Source organism: Euprymna scolopes, chromosome 16 (genome assembly GCF_053919585.1).
Source record: "Euprymna scolopes isolate OS-2025 chromosome 16, ASM5391958v1, whole genome shotgun sequence".
In the NCBI taxonomy this organism is placed as follows: domain Eukaryota; kingdom Metazoa; phylum Mollusca; class Cephalopoda; order Sepiida; family Sepiolidae; genus Euprymna; species Euprymna scolopes.
Genome location: NC_136497.1, coordinates 21,976,510 through 21,997,876, shown reverse-complemented (window position 1 = coordinate 21,997,876; position 21,367 = coordinate 21,976,510). Strand labels below are relative to the sequence as shown.

Below are 21,367 nucleotides of genomic sequence, written 5' to 3'. Positions count from 1 at the left end.
ACCTGAGATAGAACAGTGGCAGCTGCAGCCACTGATGATGAATGCTAAACGTTGGCGATATATGTAAGAAACGAGTTCCAGAAGTCACAACACAAACTGCCACTGAAAGTTTGGCAATTCTGGACGATGGCAGACCAACTATATTGTTTGGAAGGGGTACCCATAAAGGGGATAAAATCATGATACCAAAGCAGCTTAGAGCTGAAGTGCTAGAGACACTGCATTCTGCCCATCAAGGAGAGAATGGAATGTTGGCTAACGCTAGACAACCATCCTTTTGGCCCCCGTCTAGATGCTAGTATCCGACAAACAAGGGCACAATGCCAAAAATGCAATTCAATCGCCTCATCTCAGAGAGAACCACTAATACCACCCCCAAACTCAGAATTCCTATTCCAAAAGACTGTCACGGACATACTGGACATGCATGAGAAGAGTTACATGGTATATGCAGATCGTTACACCGACTGGATTGAAGTTGTCCCACTATCATCAGGCATGGCTGCAGCAGTATGTGATGCATTGAGGGGTTTTTCCTGGGAGACTTGGGCGTAAAGAGACACACATTATCCCCAAAGTAATGGCAGAGCCGAACTGGCTGTAAAAACAGCCAAAAGAATACTCATGGACTGCATTGATGGCTACGGCCACCTACACCACGATCAAGCAGCACAGGTGATGATGACACATAGGAACATGCCCCACCAGAACCTCTGATTATCATCAGCCAAAATATATGGTTGAACAATAAGCGATCAGCTTCCTACACAAGATACACCAGATTCATGATCATTGCACAGAAACCAAATTGAGAGAAAAAGGCATGTACTAAACAAAGAACAGAACGTGCACAGCCGTTCATTTCAACAGCTTCAGGTCAGCAAATTCGTTAAGGTGCAAAATCAGGAGGGACCATATCTGCAATGATAGGCAAAAATGGGGAGAATTGTCAAGACCATACGTAATAGACAATACCAGATATGATTGGATGAAAGTGGCAGAATCACACTACACACTCATCATTTCCTCTGGAAGATCCAACCTGCCATGGATACGCCAGATTATTTGCCCGTACAAGCACTCCCTCAAGCACCTCCACAAAGGTCAAGAATGGAGGACAGTGTATTCCCGTGTGATATACACGAGATGACGGACGTGGAAAAGATGGTGATGGTAGACGATGTATCTGATGCAGATATCGAAATTGATAACGAAGACCCAATTAGGCACAAACCAACAAGTCTGATTCCATGATGCAGCATGAGAGTAACACGACCACCAAGACCATTATCCCCACAAATGCAAGGACCAACTCACAACTACACAGAACTTTCTCAACACGTGATGATAAAACACTGGTGTTGCAGTCATAAGGTGGGGCATGTAGAGAATGAGGACGACCAATGAAGTGGGTTGGAAAAAATGGAACAATGGTCATCGTGCAGGGTTATAAATTAGTAATACACATGAAAAAATTTAAATGACTTAAAATATCTCAATAATGACATACATAGAAAGAGTTTGATGAGCCAAGAAAGAATCTTTAAATTTCTAAAATCTGATTAGAATTAAGGAAGTTATGACTATTTTCATGCCTTGCATGTTTGGATATTTTTCCCTTTATAAAGAATATATGCGTTTTGTCACATTTTTTACACTCCTTTTTCAGTAAAAATGCTTCATCTTTGTTAAAACAGAAGATTAAGCAATAAAATTTACCATCTAAGTTTATTTTTGTGCAAGAAATTAAAATATGCCACTGAAAATCTCAATAAATTAAGTTTCCAAATAATCTACAGTAAATGCACAAATATGCTGCAATTTCTTAAAAATGTTATGTATCCATTAAAAGTTAGAGAACTCAAAGTTGTAATCCATTTTATGTACAAAAAACTGCAATTGAAATCTAAGACTATTTCAAAATGAATATATTGCAATATTTCTTTGGTATTATTGCAGATTAACACCATCCGTTACCCCACCCTCATCTGACCATCTCTCCTAAATATGATTCTACCTTTTTAGGCAATTACGCGTGAACATCCTGAAAAACATTAATGAAAGATAAATAAAAATTATTTTAGAATTTAATGTAAAATGATTCATTTTGGGCCATTCTAGCATTTTAGGGCAGTTAACCATTTTTTTCTAAGGGAGGTAAATCCTATTGTTTTTTGAAGACAATTATGTGTAGTTTAAGAGCTTTTTTGTACAATTATGGGAGGATAGGAAGGTTTTCCACTGACTTTGGGTTATGGTTAAGGGAAACTATGTGTGAACATACTGAAGACTTAACAAAACAATTTTAGAATTTAGAATGGGAGTAAGTTTCACAAATTTAATGTAAAATAATTCACCATGTTAGGGCCATTCTAGCATTTTAGGACAGTTAATTCATTCTTTTTATGGGAGATAAATTGTGCATTTTTAAGGAAGAACTTTTTTTTGTTTTTTGCTTTTTTTTTTTTTTTAGACGTTTATATGTAGAATACAGAAGAATTTTGATTAGTGGAGAGCTTGCCACTCGAACTTAGTGTTATTTTTAGGGCTAAAAAAGATTGTAGGAGGAGGCTTGCCACTCATAGCTAGGGTTAGAGGTAGGATTAAGGGAGTAATTTTTTTTTTTTTTTTTTTTTAAGAGGGCGTTTGACACTCATATTTACAGTTAGTGGATCATAATTATTGGCTTTTGAAAATGTTGTGGCTTAGATTTTGAAGATCATATTTCTTTTAAATATGCAAACTTAGGTAAATGAGGGCGTGAAACTTTACGAGAATTAATACAGACAAAAATAAAGTTTATTTAAAGCAAGTGCTGTCACTAATAGAAAACGTGACGTTTAGGAAAAGTATCAAATATTTTTTGCCCACCTATCTGAATATAAAAAAAAAAAAAAAATGCTAACGCTGAAAAGTCGTTCATAAATTTTGAAGGAGTTTGATTTTCGATTCCATTTTATGTCCTTTTTTTCTACCGAGTGTCACATTATTTCGTTAAACATTCCAGTTTAAAATTTTTGTTTATTAATTTCACTAGAAACTGAGCACCCCTACAAATAATTAAATATTTATAGTCTGGTAGATTAGTGTCCATTTGATAATAATCTGCTGAAAAATTGTAAAAAAAAGACGAGAATGAAAAAGAAAAATGGAGGGGGGAAGGGTACCACACGAATACATGAACCATAAAAATGATTCTACATTTTCAGTTGTTCAAAGCAAAACACTGATTAATATTCTGAGAACAAAAGAGCTCCAACTAAACGTGTAAGAACATTTTTTATATTCATATTTTCAATTATTTTTAAAAAAAAATTTTTTTAAATCAACGGCTGTTGTCTGCTGCTAATACTACAAAACAGTTTTCTATGGAAAGTCAATAGAAACGATTTCTTCTTTTTTCTTCAGAAATCATGATTTTAAATTGCTAGCTACCACAAGAGGAACAACATGCAATTATACTTTTAATGGATAAAAAACAGTAAAAAAATTGTTTTATTTACTAGTGAGTGTCCAAAGAAAATTTTTTTCAAAATTTTCAATACTCATGTTGAAGTCCTTAACATAATAAAAAAAAACGAGTGGTCAAAAGTATTAAAACTATTAAAAGTGACATCTATTCTGGTTAGTTTCCAAATTTCATAAAAATATTCTTAATACAAACGCGGTACAAGCATTTACAAATCGGGCGGGGGGGGGGTCATTACAACACCTTACCGAAAACGTTTTATGATGTTCACATTTTTATCCATTTATTTGCTTAAAACTTTTAAAATATATAATATACATTATTATTTACTAATTCATTTGAAAGTATATTAATTTTTTAAGAAAATGGTGGTATTTTGAGGACTTAAAGTTCTTTGGTTTTTAAAATATGACTATTTTAGCAGAACACCTTTGAAATCTGATTATTCAACGTGTTTTACCGTACATGTGTATTGCTATATAAATTGAGCTCGCTTGGTAGACTTTTTACATTATGAACAATTTTGGTAGCAACATTATTTTCAGTTAAAACATCACTGAAATTTCTAATCACTTGCATGAAACAAACAGAATTAAAAAAATCATTTTCTTTTAGCAGACATTTGTATCTGTAATATAAGTCACTTTTCATTCTCACAAATTGTTATTAAATAAAATGCATAAGCTTTAAAACACGAGATGAATTTGAGGTAAACACATTCTGCTTGTTTCTTCCTTCAAATTTTAACATACTTTTTTAGAAGCTTAAAAAAAAAAAACTATTCATTACAACTCTCCTTTTTATTTCTTTTTTTGTCGACAAGTTCATGTATGTGATACAAATCACTACCAGTTGCTTTCTAGCTGTTGGACTCGCATTCTCTTCAGTTCTACGGGATCCACTCTCCCAAAGCCCAAAGCGCTCCTACCTGAGAATGGCGATGGGTTTTGCTCATGTATTTTCTGTAGGCTAGAGAGTATTTATCAAAGTGCACTAGTCTCTCAAAAAACTAGTGACCTTGTGCCTAAACCTCCGGAGAGAGAGAGATGGAGAGTAAAAGAGGAAGAGATGATAGGGTCACAGATCGATATTAGTTTGCACATTGTATAGTGCGAGTAAAAGGATTACTCTTCCCCACTCTCTCTCTGCATGTATTTTCCTTCACAAACGGTACGTGCATATGTGTTCAGTTGAGTATCTAAGTTGTTGTTGCCTCCGAGAATGTGATAACATTTCTTATTCTTCTTTCATGTTACCAACGTTTTTTTTTTTCATATTTATTAGCTTTTATTTATTAACCTTTGAACTTTAAAAAAAAAAAAAAAAAAAAGTATATCCAACATCTTTTTCTCCAGCTAACACATTCACACACACACACATATATATGTGCGTGTGTCAATTCGTCTCTGAAGAGTTGTTTAATGATCTTCCACTATTGAACATAATACATGTAAGACTTGATATAATGATAATTGAATTCCCTGCATAAAAAATATAAAAATTCTATCTTTTGGTTTTAGGAAAGATAGCTAACGGTGTATGTGTGTGTATGTGTGTATATATATATATATATATATATATATATATATATATTAGTGTTGGAATGATTAATCAGAATCGGGATAGGGTATCGGAATCAGAAAAAAATTGTACCTATTTTCCAATACCAAATTATCTTTTTCTAATTTTATTTTGTTTAAAACAAACTCTTCCACTGCTGGTAGTAATAATAAACTAATAAATATTTATTGATTTTAAACTACCAATAAAACTAAAATCTATAGATCACCTCCTCCCCACAAATGTATTTTTATGTTTGGGAAAATATGCATATTTAACATTTGTTTTTATGGTATTAAGTAAAAATAACAAATGTATAGTTAACTATTTACAAATATATAAAGAATCGGAATCAGGAAAAATATTGAAACCGTCCCATCACTAATGTTATCAAAAAGTAAATTTTTAACAACAACCTTATCAAGATAAGAAAAGCTCAACACTTAAGAGCAAGCAATAACATTAAATGAAAAACAAAGAATAAAAGTTATATATAAGTTTATTATATCAGAATAATAAGGAAAAGTTAACGCAAAAATTAAGAAAAAACGTCTTCAGGCCATGGCATTTCAAAACTAAATGCTTCCCATCAGAAGAGGACAAGGGTCAAAATTATACAAAATGCAAATATAGAAACAATTAGCTTAAAGACATTTAGATATGAAATTAGAATGAAGGAATAGAATAATATTTACTATATTATCCTATTCCTTCATTTTAATATAAACACATTTTGTTTACTTTTATGGTCCTGAGCAACGCAGGATAACCCTGCTAGTTACTAATATTTCCATGGCACAATTAAAACAAAATCATAAACAGGCAAATTCATGGAATACCTAAATGAATAAATGCAAATGCTTTTCTCTACATATCCTTACTATATTATGCTTATTAAAGTCTGTAATACAATGGGGGGGGGGCAGTCCTGCTGTCACAAGACAGGCCTCCCAGGAATTACCTCATTTTTAAGGGATAAAGTGTAATCCTTTAAATTATAACACCCTCCATTGGAGAAGGGGCTAGTGTAGTATATGTTCTGATGTAATAAGACGTTTTTTTAATGTGTGAGGGAAGGTAGGGTGTTCTTGCCATGATACCATCTCACAAGCATTACTTTTTATGGAGAGAAGGAGGGGAATCATCCTAGGTATTATCTCCTCTTCTCTATTTTGGAGAAAAGGATACACTAAAATACCACCTTTTTGGGGGGAGAAGGAGGGAGGGGCTCTCAGATCTTACCCCCCCCCTTTAAAGTGTAGTGTAGTATATTTCCATTCATCATACATTCCTCTTATGCATTGCCCTTTCCTTGACAGTGAGTATAGTATGTTTGTCGCTCATGATACCATCCTTCCAGATTAGCTTTTACCCCCATTGTTTCGGGGGGGGGGGGGGGGGGTAGTGTTCGTTGGTCATGATACCATCTTCTCAATCATTAGCTCCTCCTTTTGAGGTCAGTGCAGTATATGTTCATTTACTATGATACCATTCTTCCTAGGTTTGCAAAATAAGGTGTCTGTAGGAAGCAAGTGTTTGCTCATAATTAAATACAGATATATCTTTCCAACATTACCTGGAAATCATTTCACTTGAATTTTGTTTTAACAGATTTTTTTTGATGTTTTATTGCAGTATTCTTTAGTACTTCAATCAATGTTATGAAATTACAATGTTGTGAAAGTAATATTTTAACATCCATTTTTAAAATTACTTGATGTAAATAACTCCCATTCATTCTTATACTTTAAAATTTGCCAAGAATTTTCAAGGCAAAATTGACTTTCCATTTGATAATTTAAATGCTCTCAAATTCTATTAACTTTTCAAGAGCCACAAAGTAATTCATTTTCTTTATAATGGTTGACTTGGTCAGAAAAAAAACGAAATGCATTTTGGTGGATTTAATTTCATGAATTAAATGTTTTAAATAATTTTTTTTTTATTTCAATAAATATTGAATTTTTTAAATAATTCAATATGTAAATATCAAAGTTACACTGACATGTGAAATGCCCTTGTAAATTTATTAACTTTATTAATATAAATATAAAATAAAGCAAATTATAACTACAACATGTGTAGAGCAACGACATAATTTTCAACAGTCGACCAAGCATTTAAAATCATCAAATGATTGGGGAGGAGATAGAACATACAATTTATTCAGATGTATTTGTTTGTCGTCACTTATTAACATGGAGAAAGTCCAGGAACACGAACTGGGCACAACAATGCATGTATAGTCTTGGCACTGTTTCATGAATGAAGAAGCCTCAAAGTATAAATAATAATCCTGCCTGTAAACCACAGACATAATACCAGATATTGCCCCTATTTACTTGCTTCCCCATAAGGTTAAGACCTATTTTCAATGTGGAAGAAAATAGTCCCTAAGAAATGGCACTCTTGATAGGAATAATACTATCTAGTCCAATTACCTCACCCTCATAAATGAGAGAGACCCTCGCCCCGTTCACCTCACCATAAAAGAAGTTAGATGTTTTACTATTTACTTACCTCCTTACAAACTTCAAGTGAGATGCTAGGTCCATTTTCAATGCAGGAGTGTGGAGAGAATTCAACTCCCTAATAAACCATTTTGAATAAGAAGAATACCTTCTATTCCTCCAGCACTTCCTAACACATGAGAAAGCCACAGACAATAAGCAATAAATACATTAATATTATCAGAAAAAGCGATATTCTTACATCTTTATTATTGCTAGTCTGGAGAATTGTATTGACTAACAAATATACTATACTCCCCCTCCACCCAAAAAAGGAGGTAATGGCTGGGTGGATAGTCTGAGAACAAACAGATGCGACACTATTCATTCTCAAGAAGGTAAAGACTGGTGTTAGACTTCTTTTCTTTTTCTTTTACAAAAGAGTCACCACTTATCAAGGCCTAGAGGATACTCAAGGATAAGGGTTAATGAGTCAATGGGACAATATCTTAGTAGTTGTTGGTAGTGGAAATTTGATAAATTGAATTACTTAAGGAGACGGCTCATCAAGAACTTGTTTAGGTTGGACTTGAAGACAATCATATTGTTGTCAGCTGGAAAGCAGGGGAAACAGAGCAGAGTTCTACAGGCATGCAGTTCTAAAAAAAAGCTTTGTTCATGGAATCTACATTTAGGTTTAGGCACAAATAAAGAGTGGGGAAAGTTATTGATAGTGGTTTCAGTTAGACAAGTGTTTTTTATGAAAATTTGGGGGGGGGGGCATAAATTGGAGCTCAGACAAGCGTTTGCCATGAAAATAAAGCTGATTAATGCCTGATTAATGCTTAATTTTAAAATATGGAGTAAACAAATAAATAATTTGTCGCAATTTTAAATGGTACCTCTTATCGTAAATTGAACTCATAAGAAAAAATTAAAATAAAATAGAGAAGTACCCCAGGCTTGAACAGGAGACCACTTGATCTGTAGTTGAATACTCTACCACCGAGTTATATCTTCAGATGACAATAGTTCTGTTTTTCTAAAGAAATGATTTTCTGAGAATTGAATCTCCCTTCACTTCCTAGAATTATCTCCCTTAGTCGGTGCAACGTAAAATATTGCCCCAGTAAAAATTCTTTTATATGTATAAGAGACTATTTCTAGAATTGGATTCTTTCCATTTTCGATACTTATCGGATGAATTTCTGTACAAAACATATCTTTAAGAACACTGCCAGACATATCTTTAAGAACACTGCCAGACATATAAATTAGCTTTGCATGAAATTTGCAAAAGATAGGCTCCGCCATTTTGGAACATGAGGAAGGAACTCACACACACACGAATTGACTTTTATATAATTTTATTTTTATTATGTTACATACGCTTGTTATTCAGGGAAACAAATAACCTTGCTAATAATGATATTCATGCGCAGTCAAAGTTTAATGTAAAATTAATTGCTTATCATCCAATAAGAATTTTGTATGAAATCATTTAATTTTAATAATCATCATCACTGTTCTAACCATCATCATTATGACTGTCATAATCCTAACAAATGTCATTAAGATGGCATTTGCCACAAAGTCTGACAAATAAACATCTGCCTTTGTACAACAGTTGATAATTTTAGACTTCATCCATCATTAAAAATCAACAGAATAAAAAATATGAATTTTTAAATTTAGGTTCTTGTCCAAAATTCCCATTATATTAAGAATCAAAATTAATAAAAATTTGTATTATGTATTCGTAGCAAAAAAATATCATACACCAAAAAATCATGTAAATATAAAAATAAAACTGTATGAGTATCCAAGTGACTGTCTCGGCCGCTGTTTTGAAACATATTGCAAGAAACAAAGGAAGGTAACTCAACATAATTTAAACTTGCAAGATTTATGTTGTAATTAGTCATGAGACAATTAATCGGAATCGTTAATCGTAAGAATCGTATATTTTGGGGGGGAATCTGAATCGCATCGTTAAAAATTTATGATTCTTTCATTACAATTCTCTTATATTTTTTTAAGTTGAACTGTTTGTTTTAAGTGAGATTAAAGCTGTCAAAAATTTATGATAAAAACGTCATAGAACTTTTCATAACATATTTAATATGATGTACAAGAATTTTATTAACTACTTTAAAGGTAATCTTTATTTATCTTAATGAGTTTCGAAATTTCATTGAATTTTTTCTTTATTTAATTCTTTGAATTAAAATTTTTTATTTTTTTTTACTTGACTTCCTTTTCTATTTCACCTTTTTTTTTTTAGTAATAAATGCTTCTCTACATTAAAAACCGACATTGTGTCTAACTCTGCCCTCGTGGGAAGGCAAGTAAATAGGAAATAATATAGCGTCTGAAAAACGTTTTTCGACCAGACCACCATAAAGCATTACAATACATTTAAACCCTGAAGAATTTCCGCCATGTGCACTTGTTGTTCTAACTTAATTAGCCACTACTTGTGTTTCAAATTTAAAAAAAAAAAGAAAAAAAAAAAGCACTTTAATTTTGGAAGGGGGGTTTCAGGCAACCCTATTATCCCAAAGAACCAGCTATGTAAACACTTTGCAATATTTTTCAATAATTATTTTTTTTAAAATTCTTTACAATTTTTTTTTTAAATTAATGAATTAGTTTCTAAAATTTTGTTTATATACGTTTACATTTTTTTTTAAAGTAAAATTAAGAAATTAATTTTCAAAATATTGTTTATATCCATCTTCATTCAAAGGGGTTACTTTTCGGTAGCTTCACTGGTTGTTAACCTAAATTTTCCAAATGTCAAAACGAGGCTCGTCTATGGAACCTACTTAATTAAGCTTCACCGATTTTTGTTATTATGATTTTATGGGGTTTTTTTTGTTTGTTTTTTTTGGGGAGATGGATATATATATATACATACATACATACATACATACATATATTTTTTTTTTGTCTGAGTTTGTAATTATTAACAGGAAAATTGGTGAAAGTAAAAATGGAATCCGCGCTATTTTTAAATATTTTCAAGTTTAATTAAAGGTTTACGATACCCTTTTCTTATTGTTTTTTGTATTTTGCTATTTTTATTTATTTATTCCCGGATTTAACAAACAAACAAAATTAAAACAAAACAAAAAAAATTTGGTGCTTATGCACTTATGTTACAGTTATTTTTTTTTAATGGTTTAAATGCCTCGCTCAATGTTTGAGGAGTTTCTAATTGTTTTTTAAAGGAAAATTGGTGAAAGTCAAAATTAGCACTTGTGGCGATAAACAAAAATAAAAAGCTTTAGCGAGTATGTACCTTTCATGGAATGTCGTAGATCAAGACAGTGAAATGTTATTTGGCTCTAGTGCACTTATGAATCCGTGCTATTTTTCAAATAGTACTTTCAAGTTTAATTAAAGTTTTACGATACCTATTTTTATTAAATTGTTATGTGAAAGTAGAAAATAGGTATACAACACCTTCCAGTGCCCATGTTAAGAATGGCTTTCTAAATAATGTCATTATTTCAGCACGGCTCAATAAGTGCATGAGTACCTTTTATTTTCTTGAATAAAATAAAAACTACTCAACGAGAACACTACTGTTTTTGTTTTAATTATTTTTTATTCAAAATAAAAAATAAAAATTTCAATTGTTCAAAACATGTTTTTTTCAACAAAGCTTATTGGGATTTTTTTTTAATTACCATATTTTCATGAACATACTCTAAAAATGTTTAAAAATTATCTAATATTTTTTCACTTTTCATGTTATAAGCCTCTCTATACATGACCTCATCGACATGAGACTATTTCATTTCTCCTACTAATCCCGATATGTATTTGAGTCTTCTTTTAATACGAGACCAGTAGGCTTCAATATTCTTGGTGCAAACACCAGTAAGCGGATCCACAAATTTTGTGGACGGTTTATAGTCCTGTGAACATAATTAAACTTGAAAATAATATTTAAAAATAGCGCGAATTCCATTTTGACTTTCACCAATTTTCCTGTTATTATATAAACTCCGGCAAAAAAAATGAAAAACAAACGCAGATAAAATCATAACAAAAATAATGCGCAAATTTTAAGCCAAAATAAATAATAAAAAAAACTAGGTCACACATGCAAAAAATTTTTCCTTGTAAAAATAATAACTTCTCCCTCAGCCGAACAACATACAACGTATTTCGCTACAGGGGTAGCATTCGTGTACGTCCTCCCTTTTTCTTTATAATTTTTAATGTATAAAATAACTCCTGAAATTGATTGTTATTAATTTCATGGTGCATGTTTAATTCATGGTTAAAATATTTGTTTTGACTTATCTTCAATGAAAGAAGTTTTACGTAAAAATGAAATCGTTTTCGAAATTCCCTTAACTGTATTTCCACTTTTTCACTGTACCAAATTTTTTCACTTCACAAAAACTTCCAATTATATAATGGTATATTTCAAAACAACAATTCCACAGGAATCGAAATCATACTTGGTAGCGGAATCGTTAATTAACATTTTCCTGGAATCGGAATCAGAAAAAATTTAGGAATAGTCCCAACATAAATTCCTATCAGTTTGTTTCATCACGGGTGCATACATCATACAGATTTGTTATTTTTGTTTTTTAATATTAGAGGAAATTTGGACAAAAAACAAAATGTAGCTTTAAGCAAAACTAAACACAAAAGTAAAATATAACTTCTAGGTGTAAAATTATTTGTTTCACTTGTTAATTAGCTGAAGGATTTTTTTTTTCTAAACAAAAATTCATCTGTTAAATGTACTTGACAAAAAATAATCTGCAAAAAAGGCTAAAAATATTTTCAAAATGAAAGGTTGCAAAAAGATGTGAAACAAAATCGATTTCACTCACCTACTGCTAGCACAGGATCCCGTCTTTTTTGGTTTGAGTCCTGACTGGACGTTGTCGACTCTATTCACCCCACTTCTTGAAGCAGAGGGCTTACAAGGCACTCCACTCCTCGTTTTTTTGGGGGATGTTTTCAAAAAGGTAGAGTCTTTTTCAATGTTTACTTCTTGAATGCAGGTGGTCTTTAATCGTTTAGAAGGTATTGGACTAACTGTACTGGACCCTGGTGCTTGGCTGTCTTCAGTAGAAGGGCCAGTTATCGCAGCAGATGATGGACCAGCGTTGTTCCAACAAAGTTCACTTGCCAATTGGCAATTGAAATCTTCTCTTTTTTTACTCTGTTTGCGTTTTCCTCTACTCTTCACCGGAGGATCAGGTCCTAAACTAGAGCTAGGTAAACTTTCTGACAGGGAACTAGAGCGAAAACCTTTCCTTGTTCCTTGCTTCTTAGTCGATTTAGAATTACTCGATTCCAAAACTTGGCCTGATCCACTTGGCTGAGAGAGAGTTTCCAATGTAGTCTCCACTTGATTGTTTAAACAAGAATTAACTCCCTTCAATGTCTTGACAGGAATTTTTGATTTAGGTTTTTTGGGTTTGGCACCAAATCCACTGTTGTCTTCAATGAACTTTCTACACTCACTCGTCTCAAAAAACCCTGCTCCAGAAGTTGACTCTTCTAGACTTTCTTTGTTGACACGCTTCCTGCTTTTCTGAATTTTATCAGGTTCTGTACTATCTTTCGAAGAGCCTTTGTGAGACACTTTTCCACTACTGAAAAGATAAACAACCAAATAATAGGAGCTGGAAAAATAAAAATACCAAAAAAAGAAATTTTATTCATAAACTATTTAAAAGATCAATTTTTTTTTTCCTAAAGTATTTTGTTTACTCCAAAAGTGTAAAGGGCTACTATGAAAGGGGCCAGATGTATAGAGAACAACCTGAACAGAGTTGGGCAGCAAGATGTTTGTTCACTTACATTTAAATTTTTGCATAAAACAAAACAAGGAAGAAAATCCAAAAGCAAGTGATCTGAGAAAAGCGATTTAAATAGAAAAATTTCCGGCATCTAAAGACCTATTCGATGAAGAGGGTGAGTTTTTGTTGCTAATCGGGTGGGTGGTTCATATTTTTATTCAAGTACAAGTAAAAGACACACAAGGAAGCAACACTGCAGCCATACAACAGTGCAAGATATTAAAATTATTTTTTGCACTCTGTCCAAAAAGGAAAGGCTAATGATTGGTGCACAACAATACTCCATGCAGATATATGGTGGCATTAAGATATTAGATAATGGCAAGTATCAGAAGTTTTCTAGCCTGGTAGCAGGAGGCTACCTTCTTTGTGGCAGGTTTACCGTCATCTTCTATGTATTTATTCCACTTTATGTTGCCTGAAAATTTAAGGCTGAGAAGATTTACTTTCTGAAAGAATGCTATCGGTCATGACAATATTTGGTAAGAAATGTTTCGCATGTTAAAGAAAAGCATTATCATCTTGATAGCATTAAAAATGACCATCCATTTTTTAACCTTTCTACTACAGATTGGGCCATTTTTGGAGGATTCAAATATTACCTAGTTTGTGCGAGCATTTCATTTGCTCTCACACTTGGTGCAACCAGCAGATACACCCATTTCAGATGCATTTATATTGGGTAAGTCATTTATGAACACAAGGAATAATATAGGTTCAAGTATCAACGCCTGAGGAACAGCCGTGTTGATGTATTTAGATAAGGACAACCTGGGTCTTTCTTTTAGTTAAGATCTGACTAAAAGAAATATTGTCTAGTAATACTGTACAACAGAAGATACATTCAGAGATAAGCCATTAAGATGGCATAAATTCATATTGTTGGTTACAAAAATAGTTGAGAATTTTCAAGGTGGTGAACTATAGCTAGATTTATTAAGGATTCAAAGATCGAGAAGACTTATGCAGCGATAATTTTGAGTTCTTTCATCAGAGTTCTTGAAAACTAACACCAGAGAGTTTTATAATTAGAAAAGCAAGATTCAATAAGACATTTGTTATAGAGTTTGGAGAGGATAATAGCCAGCTCAGCAGAGCATTTTTTATTACAATAGTAGCGATAATATCTAGCCCACATGCTTTGGTGGTGTCAGGGATTTTTATGATAATCAGGACATGGGAAGAGGTGACACTAGTGTAGTTTCCTTTCACAGTGGAAAATTGGAAAAGAGTGATTCAGAGTCTAAGGTGGAATTTAGAACAAGCGATTAGGAAAGCAATTAAGTCTTTTTTGTTGCCACAGATGCCACTTTATGATGGTTGGATAGTGGGGAAAGTGTTGATTGCTCATTACTTACTAAATTTACTAATGAACATATGCATCAAGTTTTACAAAGGCAAAAACGTTTTTTTTAATTTTATTTTGATGAATCTTTTGTGGGTATGAAAATATTTTATTTAAATTCAAGCACTTTCATAAATTTAGAGAGAAAGAAGAGGAAGGGTCGTTTTTGTTTTATAGCATATCAACCCTTTTCAGTTTAATGCAGCATATCAACTCTTTTCAGTTTATTTAATGCCAAATCTAGTAATTTAGGAAAAGTTTTTATTCTTCAAGTTCTTTATATCTTCAAATATTTATTCATATTTGGTTTGTAGAAGAAAATTGTTTTTGACTGGAAAACAGTTTTGCAAAGGGTAAGGAAAATAAAACAATAACATCAATGTTTGGTGCATTTTAAGTCAAGAAGCCATCATCTCCAGACACCAGGAGGAAGGAGGAGACAAGGAGAGAAGCAGAAATAAAAAACAGGAAAGGGCAGCAGTGCTAAAATTACATATTTAATAATATAGGGTGGAGCAGAGCAACTTACTTATTTAAATTTGGTACCCTAAAGCAATGGTTGCTCCAAGGATGGTAGGGATGGACTTATTTGAGAAGATGGGGCTTAAAGTTTGGTTCTTAACGTGTGTTATTTATTTTTTGTTTATTTTTCAGAAATCCCAGTGAGCATCATGGAGTGGACGAAGTTTGAACGCACTTTTGCTGTTGAGGCATTGTTTTCAAGCAACAGACACTCCATAGACATTTCAATATTCCTACCAAACACTAAACCAGATGGGGGGGGGGGGGATTCCAGCAGGACAGTGCCACAGCACACACAGCGTGCACGTCAATGACTTTTGCGGCAGAACTTCCTAGGACACCTCATCTCCTTGAGGGGTGATCTGCATTGGCCAGCATGCTCCCCTGATTTATCACCATGTGACAATTTTTCATAATGATATCTGAAATCAATTGTTTACAACGATTGTCCTAGCACCTTGACTCATCTGAAAAACATTCGCCGAGCTCTCGCCAACATACCCATTAATATGCTGGAAAGAGTTGACCAAAATTTCAGAGTTCGATTAACTCGGTGTATAAAGAAGAATGGATGCAATCTTATTAATATCATCTTTAAAACTGGTAAAAAAATAAAATTTAAATGTTGTACTAGTTGCAGTTCAAAGAATTACATGTATACCTGCATTACTTGTCTTAATTTACATTTCAAATAAGCAAGTTGCTCAGCCCAACCCTGTATATAGAACAAGTACTGATCTAACGGGTCATGGTGGTCTTGTACTAAATAATAAAGTAAAACTGTCTTACCTTCGGTTTTTGTTCAGATTGTTGTCTGAAGTATTATTACAGCTGTCTCTTTCTGCCCCTTGTTGCCGATGTGACCGTCTGCGAGACCCCCCAAGTTGACTTTCAGGTTGGTCGGCCATAGGCAGACAACCGGTTTAGGTTCATCCCCTAATTCAAATACCTGGAAAATAAAATATAACTGAAAATAAAATTTTGGAAGAAAAATTACTTTATCAAAATTTATAACAAACCCATGATAATTTTATAGCTCGTCTCATGGGGAAAAATTAGACAGAAGGTTGGGCAATAAAAATATTTGAGGACACTTCAAGCAACATGTAATAAACCCATCTTACAGAATTAATACTAGACTTTGAACTTGGCTTGAAGACAGTAGAAAAATACTGTCCATAATTGTTTACACCTTACACAATTATTAATTTAATGTAACAAAATATGAAAACTATATAAAAAAATAAAATTTGGAAATAAAATTTTTTTTAAAGCCTTTAAAAATATACTCATAAAACGAGATATTTTACCAGTTTTTAATGAGTAAAACAAAGTTCACTGATTTAGAATGAATATTTTATGCAAAATTGATGGTTGAATATGGTTAAATTAGTTTTCATTGTTGCATTAAATACTAATCCCTATCAATCATTGTGCATCAAACATACCATAATTCTTAGTTTGTTGCATCTTATAAAAGTTAATACAAAATTTCATCCAAATCAGCCTAGTAGTTTCCGAGAAAACTTTTAGAGTAAATGTTGTATCGTGGTGACTAATTTCTATTAATCTTCATCAAACAGATGCCATAATATTTAATCTGCTGCACCTTATTAAAGATCCATACAAAATTTTAGCCAGATTGACCAAGTAGTTCCCAAGAAAAAGTCGAACGGATAAACTAAAACAAATATAGATTTTTTTTATTTTCAACAAACGAGAAACTGTTTTGATATCAAATAGTTTATGGAGATATTTCTTTTTAGAGCTTGTCCATATTTGCATCAAGTATTTTACTGGAAATATTTTCTTTTTAAAACAAAGGAAAAAGCAAAGCAGAATAAATGTTTTGGCTCAAAACTGCACCTACGACAACAAGATGTTGATACGAGAGTCTGAAACCAAGGATCTCCTGATCTTGAACATTGCAACAACTAATCAAGTACACACAGAATTGGCAACAAGTAAATTGGGGGGGGGGGATATATTAATACAGTGGATCTTACTTGTTATCTTGTCCTCATTAAAACACTGGATGATGTCAGCATTTTGTGATATCATCCATTAAACCAGTGGTAAGGATGTTTAACTACATTGACAGGATTCTTGATCAAAGCATGATGAACTTTGTTGGCTTGCAAGTTGGACATGAACGTTCTATTACCAATTTGGACTATATATATGTAGACATTGTTGCTTTTCTCAAAGAAAGTTCCATACTGCACATACACTAATCCACCAGGCATCAAATGTTAATACCACCATAAAATGCCTAGCTATGATGATCGATGCCTAAGAAAAAAAAAAGTTCTGTCAGCCTACAACCCTCTTTCTAAGAAAGTCCCTCTCACTTTCAATGGTGTCATTGTTGAGGATGTTAAGAGGTCCGAATATCTTGACACGACCATTACAGTTACTGGAAAGGGTAAGAATGAGATTGCAATCCATATTGCTTGTGCAGTTTTCTGCCGTCTCAAAAGTACAAAAGTAGATTGTGGTCTCACAAGATTTAAGATATACCAAGCACCGATATATACAATATTGTTATATGGTTGGAAGACATCCCTTCACAAAGAAGATCTTGACGCACTGAAGATGTTCAATATGTACTGCCTTTAGTGCATCCTTTGCAATACAATCAACTGCATCATCCATGCAAGATGCAACACTAGCAGCATCAAAGAAACTTTTCTTAAAAGGAGATTTTGTTGGTTTGGTCATATTCTTTAACACTGAGGGAGAAGTTATCTGTAAGTTAGTAGCCCCAATCACACCAGTTCTGTAGAAGTACAGAAGCTGAGCATGCGAGGTCCTCCCTCCACAAGTGAAAAATTTACTTTCACCATGACTAATGTTTGTGCAAATTTTTTTTTAAATCCAATGCGTGGCTATTGAAAAAAGTGCAAACAAATAAACAATTTTTGGTCAATTTTACCCTTATAATGGCCCCTACGGGAACAACTAAAGCCATCCCGGAAAATCCGTTCTGGCAAAAATTTACTTTACCCAAGACTAATGTTTGAGCAAACTTTTTAAAAAATTCAAGGCGTGGTTATTGAGAAAAGTGCAAACAAATGAACTGAGAGTGAATTACTATGTCCAATCCCTTCTTTGTTGGGGGACCAATCAATTCAATAATGAGCATACATACATTCTATGTCATAGTAATCGTCAAAAGTGTAAAGTTTACCAAATTTACACTTCTAATGATTACTATGATATTGTCCTTTTGACCACTGTACACTCTTTAACCCTTATCCTCGAGTGGCCTCTGGGCCTTGATAAGTGGTGATTCCTTTGTAAGAAAAAAAAAAAAAAAAAAAAAAAGTAAAGTAAAGTGAGATTTCCCCTTTTTGATTGACCGGTATAGCTCCAAATAAAATTTGCTTTGTTACTCATTTTTAAACTACCTTGTTTTTGTCAGGTAAAAATTAGATTTATATTCAATCAATTTTTATGCCTAGCTCACCTAACTGTTCTGGCTTCAATTACTGCTGTCAAAGAGTCAGAGATAACTGCCATAACTACTTTACAGCTACTCATTACACCATGAAGAAATACAACACGACCTCTGGTGTTTTTGTGGTATTAAAGTGAATGAGAACACTAGCTAGGATTAACATACACCAATCAAAGGTACAGTGATGAGGATGACCATAGACACCCTTCTCAAATCTTTTGGTTGACCCTTTTTTTGTTTGTTTTTTTTTAATTTTCTATGGCAGAATAAAAAATATATATTATATATTTTGGCGTGTAAGACGACCATCAAATAAGACAAGGTACAAAATTGGAGCCAATTTTAACAAATTTATGTATATATATGTCAGTTGCATAAGACTGTTAAATCACAAAACCATGTTTGTTTAACCTAGGCTAGAGATTGCAACACCCAATATCTTATGAAATAGTTTTTTTTTAAAGATGATTTTTTGAACTTTAAGGGTTGTCTTATACGCCGAAATATATGGTAAATCAAATTAGCATCTATTTAGGTTTAAACTGTAACCCTTTGCATCATCCTTATAATTTGATTTAACATCAGTTTTACATGCTGTTGGACAACTTAAAAATTGACTTATAAACAAATCTCTGGCCAGGTCTTCATTTATTCCTTTTTCAAGTCTATCCTTTTCAATCACTATGCCTAACATACAAACCAAGAAAACATTTTATAATCGAAAAAACATTCTTAAAATTCATAAAGAAACTTTTCTTCACAAAACAAACTTTGAAAATATTTTACAACAATTTTTCCCCTGTTCATGTGTGGTTAAGCTATGGTCACACAATATCATATATTTATGTACTAGTTCTCATCTGGTATCAATTAAAAATATTTGTTTTGTTCAATGAAAAATTGACACCTGGGCAACACCAGGTATGTATAGCTGGGTCATAATTAGGGCTATAACAAGAGAATATTCTTTGCATTATTTTAACTCTCGAGTATATATATCAGTTAATATCTATGTTTTTAGATAGAATAATGTGGTTCTCTGTTGATTAACTGTGTCGGATATATACTAGAGTGAAAAGAATATTCTCTTGTCACAGACCTAGTTATAATAAACTTTTTACATCTTTTGTTAATAGTTTGGAAAAAACAAAAAACTTATATAAAATTTTAAAATTTGATAATGAAAACATCAAATGGGTCACTATAGTTTAAAAGTATAATTATTTAACATGTAAATATGTAAAATCGGCTAGTAAAGAAGTAATATCTCTTCCGTTGGATGTCATCTTTGAGGAAGGAGAGATTAATTGCTTATCGTTTTAGACGCTCTACTCCTTGAGGGAATTACAATGGACCAGAATATTTTTGTTCCCGATACAGAGTGCCCGTTTGGGCAGTAGAGGATGAGATTAGGATCCACACTATAAGCAGACCATGTGTCTAACTTTGATGTTGGTAGTAGAACAAATAAATACATCCGTTTTATCCTTTGTTTGTAGAGAAAAAGTTCTCATACACTGAGGCACTATTTCTGTTCCCAGTAAATAAAGACATCCACTTATACTGCGCCACACGAAAAAAAAAACATAGTGTAACTTGGGATGCAACAAATATGAACTTTCAAAGACAAAACTGACAAAAAATTTTATTTTTCACTCAACATTAAAAATCTTATAAAATAAAACCCTTTAACTTTGTTTTGTTTCTAAACTTAAAACTTAAATAGTTTTACTTCTTGTTATTGGGGGTGGGAATGGATGATCACTATATTTACTGATATTGTAAAACATTGCTGGTTTTGGGGTGTGGGGTAAGTAGATGAAAGATATGTTTTGCTATGTCAGGATAAAATCCCCTTTAACTAAGGCAATTATATTTTTGCTTTCAATAAATCAAGAGCCCTTCACCTCACCCTGTTCAGATAGTTAACCTGATCATGTGTTGAACTTTGCCACTGTGATACAAGTAAATATGAACATTTGAAAAACTTATTTATATTCAGACCTTGGGTTATGTTTTCATTTAGTTTGCAAACAAACAATTCAAATTGTAATAGCATTTCTGTCTGAAATTCCAAGCATTATCTCTGTCTTTCGTAATATGTTTATTGCATGCTATTATCAAAAGGCCATTTTTCTTTCAATGCTTTTACTCAAGGTAGCATCAAAAAGATATGGGAAACCTTATTTCAGTTTTGTATATACTAAAATGCAGACGTTTCTTGTTTATTTTGTAGACATTAAATTTTCGTTAGAAAATGCATAATAAGAAAACAAACTTTTGAATGCTGATTTTATTTAATCAACAAACGAGGAAAATTACATAAAATTTAGTCAGTGGGTTTTTTGGCTCTGTTTTGTTGTATAATAGCTTTATTTATTGTGTAGAGGACCCACTTGTTGGGGAGACATTGAAATATGACCAAGAATAAAGATCGAGTTTACATTAAGAAAGAAGATTCAGAATAAAGCATGCCAAAGCAGGATTACATATGTACAAGGAATATTTATTTATATAGAAAGGTTACAAATATTAGAGTGTTTGTTCATATATGAACTAGTATGTAGAGAAATGTTCATTGCATGTATGTGTGCGTGAATGTATACAAGAGTTCGTTGAAGTATATGTTGGAAGTCCATTGTGTTTGTAAGAGTTTAAATTATACACAAGTATTCAATCCTACCTTGGGGAAGGAAAACAATTCTGTTGAGGCATGTTTAA

General features: G+C 32.6%; 1 protein-coding gene across 5 annotated transcripts in view; it reads right to left on the bottom strand.

Annotated features, from left to right (window-relative positions):
* LOC145295876 (E3 ubiquitin-protein ligase TRIP12-like) overlaps positions 1-21,367 on the bottom strand; it is a 279,814-nt gene that overhangs the window by 136,620 nt on the left and 121,827 nt on the right. For 3 of the 5 annotated variants that reach the window (XM_080141617.1, XM_080141616.1, XM_080141620.1), the window contains 2 exons: positions 15,976-16,135; positions 12,342-13,112 (listed from right to left, as the gene is read on the bottom strand). In XM_080141617.1, coding sequence (XP_079997743.1) covers positions 12,342-13,112; positions 15,976-16,094 — 890 coding nt within the window. In that variant the 5' untranslated portion in view covers positions 16,095-16,135. Of the gene's footprint in view, positions 1-12,341; positions 13,113-15,975; positions 16,154-21,367 lie in introns of all 5 variants that reach the window. The other 2 variants (XM_080141619.1, XM_080141618.1) reach the window with 1 other exon arrangement.